We start from the raw sequence: 20,990 nt of genomic DNA, 5'->3' as shown, positions 1-20,990 counted from the left end.
TGTACATTAAGGGTGCTTCTACACTGCATGTGGAGCTCGACATAAGTTACGCAATTTGAACTATGCAAATTGCGAAGCTTATTTTGAGTCAATTTCAAAATACTTTATTTTGAAATAATTTGGCGCTGTTTACACAGCTCTTATTTTGAAATAAATCTTTATTCTGAAATGCACCTTACTCCTCCTGGAATAAGGTTTACTGGAACATCAAAATAGCGAGTCCAGTGCAGAAGTGCAATTTAAATACACATCAGTAAAGCAATGCTCAGATGTAAACATGGAAATTATCATTTTCTTTAATGGCAATGAGATGGTTATAACTATAAAGTACATTTCTAGAGATGTTTATTATGCTACTATTGGAGTTCAGAAACACAGATTTCAATAAGGTATTTTGCAGGAACGAACCTGAAGTATTTGAACTTTATTACTCTGAAACTGACATTAGAACACTACTTTCTTTGTCCGATGTCAGAGTACAGACAAATTCTCATTGAAAGATATTAAGAGGGCTTCTACTAACCTTCACAATAAACAAATATATCAGGACTAGAGGTTGCCAAGAACCAAAATTTCCCATGGAAATTTTTATAACTTTTATAAAAAGATTTTTTTTTAAATTTCTGATTATTTTTAAAAATTCTTTTCTGGAAAATTTTCATTCAGTACAGTCAAAATGTTTCATTTTCATAGTGTTGAAATGTTTCATTTTAATGCTTGACTTCATTATTTCATTAAACTTGTATATCATATTAATATATTAAAGTTTTATATGTTATATTAATGTATTATGACTATATTAAATATATAGACATTTAATATAACATTAATATTTTATTATAATACATATATATGAACAACATTGAAACATGTTGACATTTTCCTGAAAAACTGATCAAAATTGACACATTTCCATAGAATAATACAACTAGAAGAGTCTCCTGCACTTATGGCAGGACCAAGCATCATCTATACCATCCCTTACAGGTCTTTGTCTAACATACTCTTAAAAATCTCCAGTAGTAGGGATTCCACAATATGCTAGGCAATTCATTCCAGTGGTTTACCACCCTGGCACTTACAAAGTTTATTCTAATGTCCAACCTAAACCTCCCTTGATGCATTTTAATGGTTCTTGTCCTATCATCAGGAGTTACAAGGTACTTAAAAGATGTTATTTCCCTTCTCAGTCTTATCTGTTGCAGACTAAACAAATCTAATATTCTTTCAATGTTCAGTTACAGATCATGTTTTCTAGACCTTTAATTATTTTTGTTGCTCTTCTTTGGACTTTTCCAATTTGACCACATTTCCTGAAACATGGTGCCCAGACCAGGACACAATATTTCAATTTAAGCCTAACCAATGTGGAACAGAGGGAAAGAATTAGTTCTTGTGTCCTGCTTACAACATTCCTGCTAATACATCCTAGAATGATGTTTGCTGTTTTTGCAACAATGTTACACTGCTGAATCATATTTAGTTTGTGGGCCATTATGAATCTTATATCCCTTTCCACAGTACTCCTTCGTAGGCAGTCATTTCCCATTTTGTATGTGTGCAATGTATTGTTGTTTCCTAAGTGGAGTACTTTGTATTTGTCCCTATTGAATTTCATCCTATTTACCATAAAACAATTCAATTTTGATTAAACTGAATTTTTTGACATAAAATCATCCTATCAAAAAAATTTCAAGTAGATCCAAATTGTACTGAGAACTGAGTAATGTGATCTTTTGGGACTGTTGATATTATGCATATCATATGCATGCTCCTGGGCAGAATGTTTCATTTTTATGTTTATGATTACAGCTCCATGATAACAGTCAGGGTTAAGCAAATCTTGTTTAAGTTCTGCTTCTGATTTGTAAATTATTTTGTATTTAATTTTATTGCAGCTATAAGGACTGACATTTAAAAAATAGAGAAAGGAAAAAAAGAACCAAATTTTTTAATCACCAAATCAGACAGCCTTGCCTGTCTAGGAATCAGAAAGACTCCAAGAATGGAATATTAAAATGTTGGTAAACTTTTATGTGCAGCTTAGCACACGATTTACCACTGTCAAACCCTAAGTGGTTCATGGCCAGCCTACCATAAAGGCCGTTCTCTCTATATATTACCACCTAAATTGTGGTTAGCAGATATAATGAGTTAACATTTCCTGGTTTAAAATTAAGGAGAGTGGTGACATCTTTTTCTGTGATGGGTGCTTAATTCTGGGGCTTGGTCGCATATGTGCAGTCTGCACCAGGATTGGTTAACCTTAGGCATGTGGGAAAATCCAATGTTTTTCTTAAGATTTTGATAAGAGGGTGGGCTGATGGTTGAGAATAGCAAGATTTGGGAGCTATTATTTTACTGCTGTTTATTTTGGGCTTTTTTTTTTTTTTTAGTTTGTATAGTTTGGGTTGGATAACTTGTCCGTATTTTGAATTTATGGTTGTGCATTTTTTATATAATTTAAATTTTGCATAATCACACAAAGCTACAGGATGGGAGCTTTCTGCATATGGAAATAAATATATACCATGTATGACCCTAATATGTTGTAGATATTTAGGCTAAAATATGACGACACCAGGGAACACACTGAACCAGAGAAGATTTCTATCCAAGTCAAAATTTTGTGCTTGTCTGAGAAATGTCCTACCAGATGGAACAAGATAACTTCATGTACTCATTAACAATATCTGGGATGCCTCTGTATGTGTGCCAAAATGAGTTACTTTGTATTAGCTTGTTTAGCCTTAAATGAAACCTCGGACTGAATGCTTATTGAATTTTTTCTCCTACTCAGCATCTTATGCCAGACCCTGGAAATATTCATTAGAAAGCAGAGACAGAAATAATCAATATACACATATACGAACATAAGAATAGCCATACAGAGTCAGACCAATGGTCTACTAGCTCAATATCCTGCTGTGTGACAACAGCTTTGGAGGGAGTGAACAGAAGGTGGCAATTATCAAGTGATCCATCTTCTGTCATTCACATTCTGGAAGACAGATACCTTTCCCGTTAGAGATTATTTGTGCTATGTCTGATGATAGCCTACCTATTCACTATGATTTATTATTCATTGTTCTTTCATTTTAAATATTTCAGCAGGCCATTTCCAAATGACACTATGGACCAGACTACAAATGTCTTATTTATATTAGGATAAAGTTATTCACAGAAGTACTCCTTTGAAGTCAAGAGAAAAACATGTAGGGAGTGAAGGGCTCACATAATTTGTCCTTATAAGGTGCATACTGTGAATAGTCAAAGTGACCTATTTAACATAGCACACTGGCTGCAATTCATCCGTTTAAATTATTCATATACATTCCAACAAGTCAGGAGAGGTTTATGAACAATTCATAATCAGAAAAAGAGAGCGGCATTTGTCAGACAATTTTTTTCATCAGAATTCAACAAACCCTAGTATGGTGACCAGGTATTCCACAAAAGCTGTTATAGTGAAAAATGGGAACCACTAAAGAAAAATGTTAGAACATACAAAATTTTATAAACAACTTCTTCATTTCTGTATTGTGAAGTGACTAATGAACTGTAAATAACAGAGAACTTGACCTTATTTTATAATTCTAGGTATCTTTAATAGGTGAGTCCAGATGCATTTTCCTGGGCGTGAATCAATGAACCTGAATATACAGAAAACACCATGGCTATGTCTACACTGACGCGATCTTGCGCCAGAAGTATGCGAATGAGGCTAAGCGTGGAATATTGTCGAGCCGCATTTGCATACCTAATGAGCCGCCATTTTGCGGAAGAGGCTCTTGCGCCAGAAGGAGCATCTACACTGCCCCTTCTTGTACAAGAAAAACCTTCTTGCGCAATGCCGTTCTTCCTGAAAATAATCAGCATAGTGGCATTGCGCAAGAGGGTTTTTCTTGCACAAGAAGGGGCAGTGTAGATGCTCCTTCTGGCGCAAGAGCCTCTTCTGCAAAAATGGCGGGTCATTAGGTATGCAAATGAGGCTTGGCAATATTCCACGCTTAGCCTCATTTGCATACTTCTGGCGCAAGATCGTGCCAGTGTAGACATAGCCCATGTATTCCATGATACCAAAAACCAGAGTTTAGAATATCAAATGAAGGTCAGCGGAATCTTACCATAACACTCCTTTCATAATGATCATGCTCTTTTTCAAAATCTATCATGTAGCCATTAAGAGACCAAATAAATGTCAGGTCTAACGTGGTATCATAGGATGCAATACACTGCATGGTGGCATTCTCTCCAACTGTGACATCAACATTAGTTGGCGCTAAGGTAATCCTTGTAGCTTCTGTGAAGTTAAAAGGAAACATGGAAAATTCTAATAAGTACATACACAGATGCAAATCTAGCTGTTTGATCAGACATGAAAAGAACAAACTGATTTACATGTTATTTATGCAACTACATTTCAAAAGGGGGGAAACAGACTACAATGGGGAGTGAGAGCGATCCTAAGGAAAGTGCCAACACTCTTACTCCTGAAATGCCTTGCCCTTTGTTTGCTCATTCTCTGAGAATACATATTTTTAACCTCTGATCATGATGACTATACTCAGCTATATGCTGAGTTATTTGTATTTACAGAACAGACATCAGAGGACCCATTTTGCAGGACCCATCATGCATTTTTTTGTTCCTTACAATTTTTAAAAAAATTGTATAATTAAAGAATGGGGAGTACTGCTCAGTGCTCTCGTTTCCACTGCTCTACCCTGTAATGGGGGACTGTAATCTATCTGTTCAGAAACAATGTTTAATTATGCATGAAATGCAAATAGTTATTTTGGGAAGAGTCAAAGAAGAATAGAAAAAAAGAAGAAAATATGTATAATCTCAGAGTGTTCTATAATTATGAAAAAGAATAAATGAGCAGGAGATGCCGTGAGGTTTCTCAGGGATCTTGCTATACAGATCTAATTTAGCTGGCACATGCTTAGACACCAAAGAGTGTAGTGTTACAGAAGGGAATGGTATTTTAGTACGTGTGTGTACATTTGGTAGCTGATTTTATAATTATTGCTGGATTTTGTTTTTTATTGTAAAGTCTTCTGTCATTTTGGGATACGTCTACATTGCATTCTTCTTTCAGTGGTGGGGTTTACATACTCATGTAGCCATATAGCACAGGTACAAATAACAGGATAGAGATTTAGCTGAGGTATGGTTCAGGTGAACAAAGACATGCCTAAAGGATGTGAAAATGTATACAAGTACATACCCCACCCTACTTGCCCAAGGTGTGCCACTTATCTACAGCGGTGTTTCCCCAGAGGCTCTGCTGGAGCTTTCCATGACCACAGGAAAAAACTCCCACAGCGGGAAAATCTCTGGCAGTGGAGAGCTCCGGAAAACTTTCTGCCCCACCTTTCCACTTCCAGAACCTTTTACTGACAAGTGCAGACACACCCCAGCATGCGGACACAGGGCTAGGGCAAATTTCCATGTCCATGACAGGTGTTAAGTTTTGAAATCTGTCAACTAGCTGGTCATCACTGTTTTTTAAAGTTGCGATGCAACTTTCATTAGGTTTCTCTCCTTAAATGAGCTAGCTCCGAGTCCTCAGGTACAAAATGAAATGGCTTATGTTTAGTTTATAAACACACGTTTTAAATATTTAACTTTAGAGATCATTTAAGTCAGTGATTTTGTTTATTCTAAAATGTATAGTATCACTTTAAAGGGGTTGTATATTTGTTTACACAAGTTTCCAGAACACTAAGAATGATGAATGTAGTGATTTAAAAACAAAGCTACAAAATATAAAGAGAAATAAATAACTATACTAATTAAACAGACCTTGTGATTAAAAATAAACTCTTCGGACTATTTGAAACATCACTGCATGTGGTCCAGGGAATTAGTTACAAAAAATGTTGTTCTGATGGAGTGACTCTTCTGTTGTAAAGTTTGTCTTGTGGCATCATGTTGCTGAACAAGACTGCCACAGACAGCCTGGCTGCAGGAATTGTTTTCTTTTCATATACATTTAACACACAAATGTGTGTTGGTTTTTTAGATGCCTGGCAGACAGATGCTCATGAACACTATCTTCCCTTTCTCCTCCCTGCAGTTATTTGAGGGGCTGTAAAAAGTTGATTAAATATATCAGCACCTAATACCAGTACGGCAATGTGTTACATCAGCACATTTATTTGGATGAATGAAACCAGCTTGTAAATTCAAATAAATGTTTTATTTAATTGCATTACTCACTAACCCCCACAACACTCTGAAAAAGAAACAAAGAGAAGCCAAGGAGAGGAAGGGAGGAGGATGGTCATGGACCCATCTCTCTCCCTCTGTCTTGGCCTGAAGAGGCATGTTATGTGCAACAAACTAACAAAAATGCAGTTTTACCTGTGATTTCCAAAGTACCAGTACTGTTAGCTTTTCCTCGGTTATTTTCTGCAAAACATGTATAGCTGCCTTGATCCAACCTTGTGATATTAACAATTTCCAGGCTACCATCATCCCAAATAGATATCCTATTGAAAGTGTGAAAATATACTATGAATTAAAATAGTTATTTTTGTCAGAAAGAACTGTGTTTCCCATGGATATCCCTGAATATGTTAAAAAAACCTCATAAGGGTCTCTCAATGGCTGCAGTCTAATTATTGCATTTGTAAATGCTCAAGCACCCATTCAAGGTTTAACCAGAGTTAGGCATGGTTAATAGAATTGGCAATAAAGGATGCAATTTAAATTGGGGGGATGTATTCCACATATTTATGTTCTATCCAATATTTTTCTTTTAGTTGTATAGGTTTAAGACTCAAATAATTGAAAGATGAATTAGAAGGACTATAACTAGGTGCTAAGGAAGCTATTCCAGTTAACATTGCCAATGATATTTTGACCTACCATCGCCCTACAATTTCACTCCTGTTTTTTGTTTGTTTTTGTTTTGTTTTGTTTTAGCAGGGATTTCCAAACCATACAGACAAATTCACACTATGGATTGGGATGAGACAACCAGACTAATTTTCTTTGGCTGATTATAGTCTCTCTTCAAGTAATATCATAGTTTAGCATCTAGATAAAATAAATATAATTAGTTTGCATAAAAATATTAAATACATCTATGCAGTAGGAACCACCACAATGAAAATGTAGCTAGCTCCCAGAGGTGCCAAGGCGCTGATGTGCCAGGCACAGCACAAGTGAGTGAAACAAAGGAAGTTTGGAACAGAGAATTCACAATCTGACAAGAAAGAAAGAAAGAAAGAAAGAAAGAAAGAAAGAAAGAAAGAAAGAAAGAAAGAAAGAAAGAAAGAAAGAAAGAGCTGGGGTTGGGTGGGAACAAATAGAGACAGGTATATGATAAATCAGGAGAAACATTCAGTCACCAGCCTAACCAATTCCAGGTGATTGTGATTCATATAATCCTCATGGCAGAGGCACTCTGATATGAACATGCAAAACACTGTTACAACCACTGTTGTATGTTTGTACTACATTTTGTACCAAGTAGGCCAAGTGAGGTGTCTATTGAAAGCAGATGATTCACTGATTCTGTGTCTTCTATTCATATGCACATATGGTTTTTGTATTTGAACTTACAAATATTGGCTTTGTACCGGTATTTCAAATATTTGCTTCTGGGATATATCAATTGGCTTCACCCACCTACTCTGAAAGGGCGGATAGTCAAGTGAATTGGAGTACTTGACTGACAATGGACTTTAAGTGGTGCCGATCCCCATCTGTGGAATTTTGCTGTGAACCTGCAGACCAGCTGGTTGCCTAAAGTGCTGAGTCATGCACAGACAGGTGACTTACTCATGTGGCAAATTCCAGTTGGGGAGGTACTTTCACACAGTGGGTACGTCTAAACTACATGGCTCCATCAACGGAGCCATGCAGATTAATTTACTTGAAAAAGGGAAATGAGGCGGCGATTTAAATAATCGGCACTTCATTTAAATCAAAATGGCTGCCACACTGCACTGATCAGCTGACTGTCGGCACAGTGCGGCAGTCAGGACAGAGGTCTGCTGATCCCAGAACCCTTCGTTGGCAGATTCTGAAAGCCTTGTTTCACGAGGCATAAAGGATCTTCCAACAAAGGGTTCTGGGGTCGGCAGATCTCCATCTAGACTGCCGCGCTGTGCCGACAATCAGCTGATAGGTGCAGTGTGGCAGCCATTTTGATTTAAATGAAGAGGCGATTATTTAAATCGCCGCCTCATTTCCCTTTGCCGTCCTTCCTAATCTACATGGCTCCATTGACGGAGCCATTTAGTTGAGACACACCCAGTGAGAAGAATGGAATTCCATCCACATGGGCAAGATTATGAAAAGGACCCTTGAGGTTCCTCTATTTATCTTCACTCCAGGTCATCACTTCAGGAGCATCTTTGCTATGAATTGAACCCAGATGAGCTGATGACCCATCCTAACAAAGGTTGTATTCCAGAGACTTATAAGAAAGCAGACTTTTCCACCATAATTGGTGTATGTAATTAGTTTCCATTAACAATTTTACTCTCAACCTTTTCTTTCTTTCTTTACTAATAAGCCTTTCGATTTTAAAGGATTGGCTCTGCATGCTCTTTTGGGTAAAATCTGAGGTATGAATTGACCTAGGAATGGGGCTGTTCCCTTGGGATCAGAAGAAGCTGTTCAGATTTGGTGAGACTGATTTTCATAATTATCTGTGTATGGTGAGGTACTAGTTGTCATACAGAAGAAGCTGGAGTGTGTAGGAGACTCTGTGTGTGACTTTTGGCTAGCCAGCGTGGCAAACAGAAGTGCTCTTTGTGCCTTGTTTGGTATGCCTTATAGAGGAGGACCCCTGGTCTTGGGCTGTAAATATAAGAACATAAGAACATAAGAATGGCCGTACTGGGTCAGACCAAAGGTCCATCTAGCCCAGTATCCTGTCTACTGACAGTGGCCAGCACCAGGTGCCCCAGAGAGGGTGGACCGAAGACAATGATCAAGCGATTTGTCTCCTGCCATCCCTCTCCAGTCTCTGACAGACAGAGGCCAAGGGCACCATTTTATCCCCTGGCTAATAGCCTTTTATGGACCTAACCTCCATGAAATTATCTAGCTTCTCTTTAAACTCTATTAGGGTATGTCTACACTACCACCCTAGTTTGAACTAGGGTGGTTAATGTAGGCAACCAAAGTTGTAAATGAAGCCCGGGATTTAAATATCCCGGGCTTCATTTGCATCATGCCGGGCGCCGCCATTTTTAAAGCCCTGGTAGTTTGGACTCCGTGCCCACGGCTACACGCGGCATAGAGTAGGTAGTTCGGATTAGGCTCTCTAATCCGAACTACTGGTACACCTCGTTCATTATGCAAATGAAGCCCGGAAAATTCAAATCCCGTGCTTCATTTGCAACTCCGGTTGCCTACATTACCACCCTAGTTCGAACTAGGGTGGTAGTGTAGACATACCCTTAAAGAGCTATGACAAAAACCAGGAACTGAAGAACATAGCAGCGTATATATTTCAGAGAAATAAAGTAGAGAAACATTATATTAAGCATTAAATCAATTTTTAATTATACCGTGTGTAAGTAAAGATTTTCTGTATGCCTTTGTCAATGTATCTGCATGGTATATCTGTAAATTGCCAACAGGCTACTGACATACAATTGGCATGCTCCAGCAATAATGCCTCTGCTGTTTCACAGCACAGGAGCTGTGCATCATGCTTGTAAATCAGTGAAACACAGTGGCAGTATAATCAGAATAGGGAATTTATAGTTAAATTGATCTTAAAACCTGAGAGTTCAAGAGATCCTGAGTCCAGATTTGTTTTTATTCCCTCACCAAGCCAGAGTGGGTGAGGAACAAGGAGCACTGTGCATATGTAGAAGATATATACTCGGGATACGTAAGAATGTCTATACTGTGTCAGACAAATGGTCTTTCTAGTCCAGTATCTGGTCTTCTAACAGATGCCTCAGAGGAAGTGAGCAGAGCAGGACAATTTATTGAGTGGTCCATCAACTATAGCCCAATCCCAGCTTCTGGCAGTCAGAGGATTAGGAACATCCAAAGCATGGGGTTCCATCTCTGACTATTCTGGCTAATGGCCATTGATATGCTCCATTAACTGAACTAATTCCTTTTTTAATCCAGTTGTACCTTTTGCCTTCACAACAGCTCCAACAAGTTCCATAGGTTGTGCACCATGTGAAGAATTTCTTTATGTTTATTTTAAACCTGCTGCCTAGTAATTTTATTGTGTAACCACAGGTTTACACATTATATCATGGGTAAATAACTTCCTCCATATCAATCCCGACTGTATCATTCTCTCTCATATCCACCCTTAGCTGTCTCTTTTCTAAGGTGAACAGTTACACTCTCCCTGTCACACAGAAGCTGTTCCTTACTCCTATTTTTTGTTATCGTTCTGGTTTTTTAATGTTAATCTCTTTTTGAAATGGAGTAACCAAAACTGTCTAATGTTGATAAATGCAAAGTAATGCACGCTGGAAGAAATAATCCCAACTATACATACAATATAATGGGGACTAATTTAGCTACAACTACTCAAGAGAGAGATTTTGGCATCATTGTGGATAGTTCTCTGAAAACATCCACTCAGGTTGCAGCGGCAGTAAAAAAGCAAACAGAATGTTAGGAATGATTAAAAAAGGGATAGAGAAGAAGACAGAAAATATCTTGATGCCTCTATATAAAACCATGGTATGCCCACATCTTGATTACTGTGTATAGATGTGATCGCCTCATCTCAAAAAAGATATATTGGCATTGGAAAAGGTTCAGAAAAGGGCAACAAAAAAGATTAGGAGTTTGGAACAGGTCCCATATGAAGAGAGATTAAAAAGACTTGGAGTTTTCAGTTTAGAAAAGAGGAGACTAAGGGGGGATATGATAGAGGTCTATAAAATCATGACTGATGTGGAAAAATGAATAAGGAAATGTTATTTACTTATTCCCTCTATATAAGAACTATGGCAAACTAAATCAATAGGCAGCATGTTTCAAACAAACAAAAGGAAGTTTTTCTTCACTTAGCACACGGTCAACCTGTGGAACTCCTTGCCAAAGGATGTGATGAAGGCTAGGACTTTAACAGGGTTCAAAAAAGAGCTAGATAGATTCATGGAGATTAGGTTCATCAATAAATATTGGCCAGGATGGGCAGGAATGGTGTCCCTAGCCTCTGTTTCTCTGGAGGTGGGTGACAGGGGAGGGATCACATGAGGATTACCTGTTGTGTTCCCTCCCTCTGGGGCATCTGGCATTGGCCACTGTCAGCAGACAGGATACTGGGCTGGATGGACCATTGATCTGATCCAGTACGGCCATTCTTATGCTCTTACGTTCATAACTGCATGCACTATTCAAGGTATGGGCATTATGATATTTTCTGTGTTATCATTCCTAATAGTTCCTAGCATCATGTTTGGTTTTTTGACAGCCACTGCACAATGAGCATGTTTTCAGGGTTGTGACAAGGTAGACTAAGCCTTGACGCTCCCTACTGGAGGCTGGAGGCCTGGCCACAGCCTGCCCCAGCAAGAGGAGCAGAAGAGAGGTCCTCCAAGCAGGATAGTGGGGCTGTCTTTGCAGCAGTCAATCAGGGCCCAGCAGGCCAGTATAAAAGAAGCTGCTGGGCTAGGGCCTAGCAGCTCCTCACAGGAGTTCAACCCAGCTGGATCTATGGACTGACTGTGAGGACAAAAGCACTGAGGACAGCTCAAAGTAGTGGCTGAACTTTAGGCCTGGGTGAGACCCAGGTTCAGTGGTCAGAGACTAGTCATAGCTGACTACAGGATGCATTCAGAGTCAAGTCTCAGAATCCTGAGATTTTGGGACAGAGCAGCATCCTGGGGAAGTGGCCCAGGGAACAACTCAGTAGCAGATCTGTAGCAGGCAACTGCTACTTATAGGGTCCCTGTGCCAACACCCAGAGGAGCAGCCAAGCCTGGGTTTCACCCCCACCCCCAACCCTCATGGCCACAGCAAGGGGGTAAAAGAAACCTGGTCCCAGGCCACATATCAGACACCTACTCTCCAGCAGACAGACAGAGAAAGTACGAAACACCCTCGGCCCCAGAGGGGTGCTCATGTGAGGACAGACCCCTTCACAAGAGAACTTTCCACAATGATTCCACAATCTGTTCCTTGAATGGCAGGACCACACCAGCCTGCACATTTGTTACTGCAATTATCTATTTTTAGCAGTTCACAGAATCATGGAAGATTATAGCTGGACATGACCTCAGGAGACATTTAATCCAACCCTCTGCTCAAAGCAGGGCCAACTCCAACTAAACCCAGCTATAACCCCAGTTGTAGTGTCCCTCTGCCTCTCAGCTTTTGGAGCCACTCCCCACCACAGGAAGCGTCTGAAGCTTCTCTCTATGGCCCCCAGCAAAGTGGGGGGGAAAGCTTTGACAGCTCCCTGATGCATGGAAAGGTTCCAGCTGTGGGAGCTGCCAGAACCTTTCTTCTCAACAGTGAAAGATCAGCCAGTGAGGAAATGCTCTGGCAGGGAGATGCATTTGGGAAATTCCAGAACCTTTCCCACCCGCCTCTCTCTATCAAAGATTATACTGTAGTTTGCAGCTACACATACCCTACATTCCGATACCAGTGGCATGCAGTGTACCTTCAGACAACTCCATTTACTGCTAAGTAATTTCTTTTCTCCTTCATGAATTATTAATGTATTTCAACTCTGAAGAACAGCAGCAAGCAGGATCATAGTAAAAACAGGACAAGTGAAAGTCACAGACGATTAAAGTACTGCCCTGCCAAACCTAGAGCCAATATCTCATGGCTAATCCTTAGCAAATGTACTAGTGGAACTGCAAATTTACAAGGAAGATTTATATACAAAATGAGAATTAGTGTTTTTAATTTTTCATTAAGAATGAAAAAATAAAAATAAAGAATTTAATTAAGAATGGTTCTTTGCTTCAATTTTGCAAGAATTGAAGAACCTGTCAATAAAAATCTAGAATAAAATTTAAACATTAATATACAGGTATCATAAAACTATTCTGAGACCTGTCATGCTCTCTAGAACCAATACTGACCTGCTCCCATTTACAAGCAATTCTGTTCCTTTGCTCCATGAGAATTTTGGTTTAGGAGCAGCTTTAGGTTTACATTCAATTATTACACGGCCTCCTTTTGCAGCCAATATCTTCTTCTTCATTGGGTTCAGTTCAAAATTAGGAGGTGAAGCTAAAGAAAAAAAGCAACATGTAGACAGACACTTTTCATATTTTTGACAGTGTATATTATATAGTTGGTTTTAGGACATTAAAGATAATCAGGTGTATTGAAACACACACAACTATAATTAAGGGGAAAAGAAGGATCTAAATAATTACAGACCAGCTAGTGTGACCTCAGTAGTGTGCAAGACTTTAGAACCAATTGTGAAGGAAAAAATAATTAAATTCATGAAGGTAAATGGTAAAGGGGATGTAATGCACGTGGGTTTACAAAGGTAAAATTATGCCAACTAATTTGATTCCCTTCTTTAAGAAAATAATGATGTTTTTTTATATTTGGATTTCATGGCACCACATGGGAAATTATCTGTTACAATAGGGAAGATTGGTATCAGCATAAGGATCATAAGGTGGACTGGGAACTGGCTAAAGGGGAGAAGGAACAATAGAGGAGAACTGGAAATTATATAGGATTGGAATATGATCTGGATGACCTCGAATAATGGCATGAAAAAATGGGATGCAATTCAATAGTACATAGTTTAGGGCCATACATGTAGAGTCTAATAATAAGAATTTCTGCTACAAACGGGAGGCTCATCTGTTGGAAGTAGGGATGTTAAATTTTGATTAGTTGATAAGGGATGTTGCTACATTTCAAAGGCGAAAGCACCGCGGGAAGCACGGGGCCTGCGGGGCAGTCCCCCATTGACCCCATGCTCCCTGCGTTTCAAAGCGGCAGCACCCCAGGGAGCCTGATCTGAGGAAGTGGGTCTGGCCCAGGAAAGCTCATCACCTATGAAACCATCTTGTTAGTCTTTAAAGTGCTACATAGTTTTGCCTTTTGTTTTAGCAAGATCAGACTAACATGGCCACCTCTCTATTACTGTGAGACTTTGATACCCCTAAAGACGAGAACCATACAGTGACTTGAACAGAGCCCTGTTATGAAGAGGGAGCCCCAACAATCATGAAGAGCAAGGGGGGATATGGTCTGAGCAACCATGGGAATGGAGGTGTCAGAAGATAATCCTTATATGACTCAATGAAGAATTCAGGAATTGGGCTCCAGAATTTCCACTATGTAAATGAGCCCAGACACAGAAATTTGGCTCTTTAAAAATGGAAGGTCAGACTAATTATCTACACCAATAACCTATTCATATGTTGTGTTCTTATCTGTTGATTTCTCAAATTTCATCTGAGCTTAGTCCTGCAATATTATGGGCTTGCTCTACATCTCTAATTGAAACTAACAGAAAGAATCCCACAGATCTTAATGGGCTTTGGATCCAATGGTGAATACTTAAAAATCCGATAATATAGTACTTTAAAAAATTCAGCTTCCTCACAGGCCACAAGAATTTTTAAAATAATTTAATATTCATTGTATATTCGCAGTTGTTTTTAAACAGCCCTAAAGGAAACAGTAGACAGTTCCTGGGCTTTACAGTTTCTGTTGTTTTCTATTTGGTTTCTTGTTCAGTCAGATTCTGAGCTCAGCAACATGATTTTAGTGACAGACAGTCCAACATATCTGGGGTCAGACCTTGGCTGGTTGAGTTTTCCTCTATTTCCTCTAGTTGATCGTAAGAGGACACATCTCTATTTTAGTGACTTATGTCTTTATGCACCAACAGGGTTTACAAGTCACCAAAAATGTGCACAGCTCAGGGAAATAAGTCTGTTGATTGCAGCTGTACAGGCAAAATGAACTAAAAGTTTAGTTCACATCTTATCAATCTCAAACAAAGCAAACAGAATTTTAACCCTCTCATTTATAAATGTATGTGTTACTGAGGGATCTGGATCTGGTAGTGGATGTCTGGTAATGGGGTCACAATTGAAAAGAGATGAGGGGAATAACTGGGGGTATATCTACACTAGCCCCCTAGTTCAAACTAGGGAGGCTAATGTAGGCATTTGAAGTTGCAAATGAAGCCCGGGATTTAAGTATCCTGGGCTTCATTTGCATCTTCCCAGGCGCCGCCATTTTTAAATCCCCCTTAGTCCAAACTCTGTGCCCGCAGCTACATGCGGCACGGAGTAGGTAGTTCGAATTAGGATCTCTAATTCAAACTACTGTTACTCCTCGTGGAACGAGGTGTACCGATAGTTTGAATTAGAGATCCTAATTCGAATTACCTACTCCATGCGCGTGTAGCCGCGGGCACGGAGTTCGGACTAAGGGGGATTTAAAAATGGCGGCGCCTGGGAAGATGCAAATGAAGCCCAGAATATTTAAATCCCGGGCTTCATTTGCGACTTGTAATGCCTACATTAGCCTCGTTAGTTCGAACTAGGGGGCTAGTGTAGACATACCCTGGGAGTGTTGGTTGAGTAGTGAAAGGGTGTGTTCCTGGGTAGTGAACTGAGGAACTCAAGACTGGTGGCAGGAGAGGTGAAGAACTGGAGGAAAGGAGGGGAACAAAAAGGCTGGGTAGCTTGAGAAGTAACAAGGCAGAATTGACCATGCACCGGGCAGAGCTGTATCTGTGGGAGAGAAGCAGGGAGATGAGGAGATAGAAGATGAGGAGAAGGGCTAGCAGGTAGAGAAGCAGACATGGGCTGAAAGCATGTGTGAGATGAGAAGATCACAAGCCAGCTGGGCTGAGGAAATACCTATGAGGGCTGTGAAAGCTGCCCAGGGCATCCATGGAGGGATTATTCACGGTGGCTGAACATGGGACCTCTGAATCTAACCGTCTGAGATTCTACAGCTTGAGTTTCAGAACAACATGAGTTGTCATGCAAGTAGTGACAGACTAAAATATCTAAAAGTGGTCTAGCCACTAGATGGGGTAAAAAAGATGGGTTACACAGCATCGGCTTCTGAAAGGCTGTGGGAGGACAAGAAGCGGGTAGTAGGAGCATCAGTAATTACTTAGAAGTTGTGTGTTGATTAGCATTCTGGAGAAAGCAGGGTGTGCTCAAGGGAGTAGGTAACATGAGAGGAGGCATAAGACACAAGTGCTTCAAGCCATTGATGTTAGAGCCATCCAAGTTTTCAGCTACACGAAGTAAACATGAAAAGGTGATAATCCAGAGGACATTTCTTACAATGTAATAACAAAATTAAAGGTGGTAACATTTGGACCCCATCCTATTGGTAGTATTCCAGTAAAGGGTTTAAATATTTCCAGTGTTAAAACATTATCTTAGCTATATTCAATAAGAACATGGCAAATACTGTTATTAAATTACAGAATAAGCAATGTGGTTCCATGACCCCTATATTTTATATATAAAGTTAGTGCTTGCAAATATTGAAATCTGACCACAATTTTGTTAAGATTTGAAAGTGTTTTTACACTAAAAAAAAAAAAAAAAGCAGGATATCTCACTGACCCACAACCTTCAGCTCAGCATTTGCATATATAATTCCATGTACATTTTCTGCTATACATTGATACATGCCAGCATCCTCGATAGTCAGGCCTTGTATTCTTAATTCACCTCTCCGAAACTAAAAAAAGAAACAAAACAGAAAAATAAGAATATCATATTCACTACACAGTTGCTAAGATTTCTATTTGTCCATGCTTCTTTATTTTGGTGTTAGTGTTTGAGGTGAATCTTTCACATTCCTTTAAAATGCTGACGATTCTTTATTATTTCCCTACTTTACATTCTAAACCTCGTGGCAATATATATATATATATATATATATATATATATATATGAATGCAAGGACTCCATGTTGTTCCCTATTTGACTGGAAGGATCATGGCTGAGCAATGATGTACCTTAGTGTGAGATGCATCTAATAATCCCAGTGCTGAAGCTCCAGTGATAAGAAAACTGGAGAACAAGGAACAAAATCTGTTTTTCCACATGCTTAGCACACAACAAACATATCCACTAAGCCAGTGGTCACCAACCAGTAGATCAGGATCTATTGGTAGATCTTGGAGCCTCGGACAGGTGATCCTGACTGGTTTGGCCAAGGGGTTATCAAGTCCAGCACTTCAGCTGCCCCTAGCAGACTGCTGAGCATTTCCTGCCCTTTGCCTTGGAGTTGTCCCCTCAGGAGCTACAGAGCAGAGAGGGGGCACAACAGGACTTGTGATGGAGTTTGCTGTCTGTTTTGGGGAGTGGTGCAGGGCCAGGACAGGGGTGAGCCTGCCTTAGCCCCACTGCACCACTATCCAGGAACCACCTGAGGTAAGCAATGCCCAACTGGTGCCCACATCCCGAAACCTTACCCCAGTCATGAACCCCCTCCTGCATCCCAAGACCCTGCCCTAGCCCTGAGCACCCCACATCCAAACCGCCTCTGGCCCCCCTACTGCCTGCCTCAGCTCAGAGCCCCTCTAGATCCCTTAATCTAAGACCAGAGCCTGCACCCCAACCTTCTGCTCCTGACTGGTGAAAACGAGGGAGGGTGGAGGAGGGAAGGAGGATGGAGTGAGCAGGGGTGGGGCCTCAGAGAAGTGACACAAAGGAGTCAGGGCAAGGGTATTTGGGTTTCAGGTAGATCTTGGATTGCATTTAAATTCAAAAAATGATCTCATGCTTAAAAAGGTTGGAGACCACTGCACTAAGCCAATGGCCCAGGCCAATGTGCTTTACTTCAACAAACTGCACGATAATATCTATAATATATTCTAGTACTTTACCTTATGACAACATTAGTACAGCCATTGTTAAGGCTCACTCTACCTCCTAGTGAAGTCAATGAGAATCTTCTAAAGGACTTCAATGTGAACTAATGTGGGCTTCTTTGAGAATCTTGCTTCTTCTAACCAATAGCATGCTAAACATAATTAAGTGCCTGATATAGTTTGGGAAAAATAAAATCCCTAACAGCAACAGTACTTTTCTAAACTACAGTAGATAATAATTTTTAAAAATTTGACTAAGTGAATAAACTATATTCTTGCAGAAAATAGGCTGGGCAGCTTTAGACCTAAAATAAGGGTCAACTGTAATATGTTGAACATAGGGATGTAAAATCCTATTTAATCAATCAACCATTTAGAAACAAAAATCTTTTCATGGAAATGAGAACATTTTTGTTCTTTTTCATCAGAAATAATATTTTAATTCTAACATACTGTGATCGTGTGGCATATTATTTGATAATTACATGATATTTTCTGGAATCCAGTATGTAGATTTTGTCAGTGAATGCCCACTTAAAAAGAGATAGTAAAGTAATTTTGCTTGTTAAATCATTTGTTTGTAATAGCCACAGAAGCTATAAAATAGGATTGTTTTGTTTTGGTTTAATCCTTTACAATATGGCAGACACTGATATCCCTGTTCTCCTTTTCCCTCCTCCTGCATGTTTTTCCTCAAGGCTCACAGCCAAAATAGCAGTGCTCCATTGTCTTTATCTGAATACAAGTATCACTGTCAAAACAGCTCTGGAAATGCAACAGCGTGATAGTACTTTTGTAAACCCTCTTCTTTTTGGCCTGTTTCACAGAACCAGAGTATATATTACTACGAGTCCCTATTTTTAGGGTATATTATTTTCGTTTTCTGGGTTTATATTAGTAGCAGATTTGAGTCTTACGTATCTGACCAAAATCAGGGTTTTTCAGAGTTTTTTCCTTTTATTTACTTAAATGAGTAATCCCACTGCAATGTTCCCTAGCGTACTTTAATCTGATACCATTTCAAATGACACTATGTGAACTTGCTCTAGGGAAACTTTAATGTACACTCATGAGGCCTACACAGACCAATTAATATGCAACACACTTGAGTGCACTTTAGAAATGACACCCTTGTAATCCACATTATTGATCCATGTAGACAAGCCCCTAGAAACAAGTAAGCATTTCTAGTATTTTTCTGGTATTTACTGAAGAAACATCAACGTCATTCCCTTTTCTATAGTTGGTGACATATCAGTGCTTATCAGTTAAAACCTAAATTGAGAAACCCTATCAATGGCTACCAAAGCAATTATTGAGAATGATGAAGAGAAAATTAATGTATATTTAAGACCCAGAATATATGACTCCAAAATAGTTAACAGTTACAAAGCTGATATAAAATTGGGTCTAAACAACTTGGCAGTGCTTTTATTTTACACTTCATGTCCATGAAAAAAAATTGAAATTTGCAATGTTCTCTCTCATAAAATACATGAAAAGTTGCAAGTAATATAATATGAGCAGCAATCTTATTTTTAAATAGTTCTTACATCTCTGTTTTGCCATGAATATTTTGAGACATATTCATGTTTAATGTGGTAAAAGGGATTTGTTTGGGGGGGAAGGGAGGTGGAATTGTTCCTTAATGCAGTTTGAATTATCAAAGGTCTGTATCATATAATTCACAAAAATTCTGTTTAATAATGTATGCTTTAAAATCATGTTCAGTGTCTATATAAACAATGAACACAACAAAATGCGTAGAAATATACCAACCGATAATCCATTTTTCAACCACCTGATTGTTGGAATAGGCTTGCCTGTGGCTACACAAGGCCAGTATAGATCACTGCCTATGTCTCTCTCTGTGTCATTGATATGTTCAACCCATTCTGGATATGCTGAAAAACAAAGAAAACATAATTCCTTGTAATTATTAAATATAAGTTTAACAATTTTTTTGCATCATTATTTAATTCTAACTCATGTTTTTATCCTCAATATTCCCCTAAGAATTAAGCAATAGCACTGAATCTCAAAAGCCAATTTGTATTGTGGAATTGGACTAAGACAATACATTTCCTAACATGATGAAAAATATTCTGAAGTGCTAATGCTCTTTCTTTAGGAATCTGTTATAAAGACACAGATAAGCAGCCCCGCTGAACCAGGATTGGAGGTTCACTGCAATAGCTCTTCACAGTTCACTAAAGCTAGTTTTTCCCTTCATTCCTCAATTACCTAGGACACCAACTCCTAAAAACTTGCCGATGGTTAGGCTTTTGGGGTGCTGATGCCACTGCCAATGATGCTGACCAATATTGTCTCAATGTTCCTTGTACTTGAAAAATGTTATTGTATTTTAATGTACTGTACATTGTTCCCTGTCTAAATCAATATGTTGTCTCTTGTGTTATATTTAGATTATAATTTCTCTGTCACAGGAACAGTCCTGTTGGGCTGTGTGTGTACATGGCTTAGCAGCAGAGTAGGGTCCTTGTCCATGACTGGGGCTTCTAGGCACTATGGTAATACAAATAATACTACTTCTTTGAGAATTTATGAAGTCTTTTCTTTGGTACCATGAGGCTAGCTAGAATGGACCTGACCAACTTAGACATGTTCAGCACAGGAAGGTTCTGATGGAGGATGAAGCGCAGATGTTATGAATCAATATTTCAGCTTGGCCGCCCTATCCTTTTGTGAATGGGACCTGAATCCTCAAATATGACATTTGTCACCTATGTGGACTTCCCCTAGGCATTCCAGTCAGCCTGGGTTGGGGTCAGTGAATGGCACTGGTTACCATAGGTGCGAAAGGCCTTAAAGCCAGCAGAGCGTGGCATGCATCTTATATCAGACCCAGTACCCAGACACCGATGAACAGTCTATTACACTAAGAACTAGACTAAACTTATTCTAATTGGTAACTATATACAAAACCATTGCCAAATTAACATGATAGGTACTATATAAACAAGAAGACAACGGAAGATTTTAGAAATACAGAGATCTCAGCTCCAATAACCATCACAGGTAGTAAGAAGGAATTGAGAGAAGTTGGGGGCAGTGTAACTGTGTGCAATGATATGAGGCACCAGAAGGAGCTGACGTTGCTCACATGGTACTATTGAGGGAAAAAACTCTAGCAGACGGTGACCATGGAATGGACATGTGTAGTCATTTG

General features: G+C 39.2%; 1 protein-coding gene across 10 annotated transcripts in view; it reads right to left on the bottom strand.

Annotated features, from left to right (window-relative positions):
• Positions 1-20,990, bottom strand: part of CNTN1 (contactin 1) — a 393,162-nt gene that overhangs the window by 109,731 nt on the left and 262,441 nt on the right. For all 10 annotated transcript variants that reach the window (XM_075930024.1, XM_075930057.1, XM_075930017.1 and 7 more), the window contains 5 exons: positions 19,580-19,704; positions 16,545-16,662; positions 13,053-13,203; positions 6,373-6,500; positions 4,128-4,303 (listed from right to left, as the gene is read on the bottom strand). In XM_075930024.1, the coding sequence (XP_075786139.1) occupies positions 4,128-4,303; positions 6,373-6,500; positions 13,053-13,203; positions 16,545-16,662; positions 19,580-19,704 (698 nt within the window). The remainder of the gene's footprint in view (positions 1-4,127; positions 4,304-6,372; positions 6,501-13,052; positions 13,204-16,544; positions 16,663-19,579; positions 19,705-20,990) is intronic.

The sequence above is a fragment of the Pelodiscus sinensis genome, chromosome 1 (genome assembly GCF_049634645.1).
Source record: "Pelodiscus sinensis isolate JC-2024 chromosome 1, ASM4963464v1, whole genome shotgun sequence".
NCBI lineage: Eukaryota > Metazoa > Chordata > Testudines > Trionychidae > Pelodiscus > Pelodiscus sinensis.
Note: the sequence above shows the minus strand (reverse complement) of the source record. Positions and strands in the feature narration are given on the sequence as shown.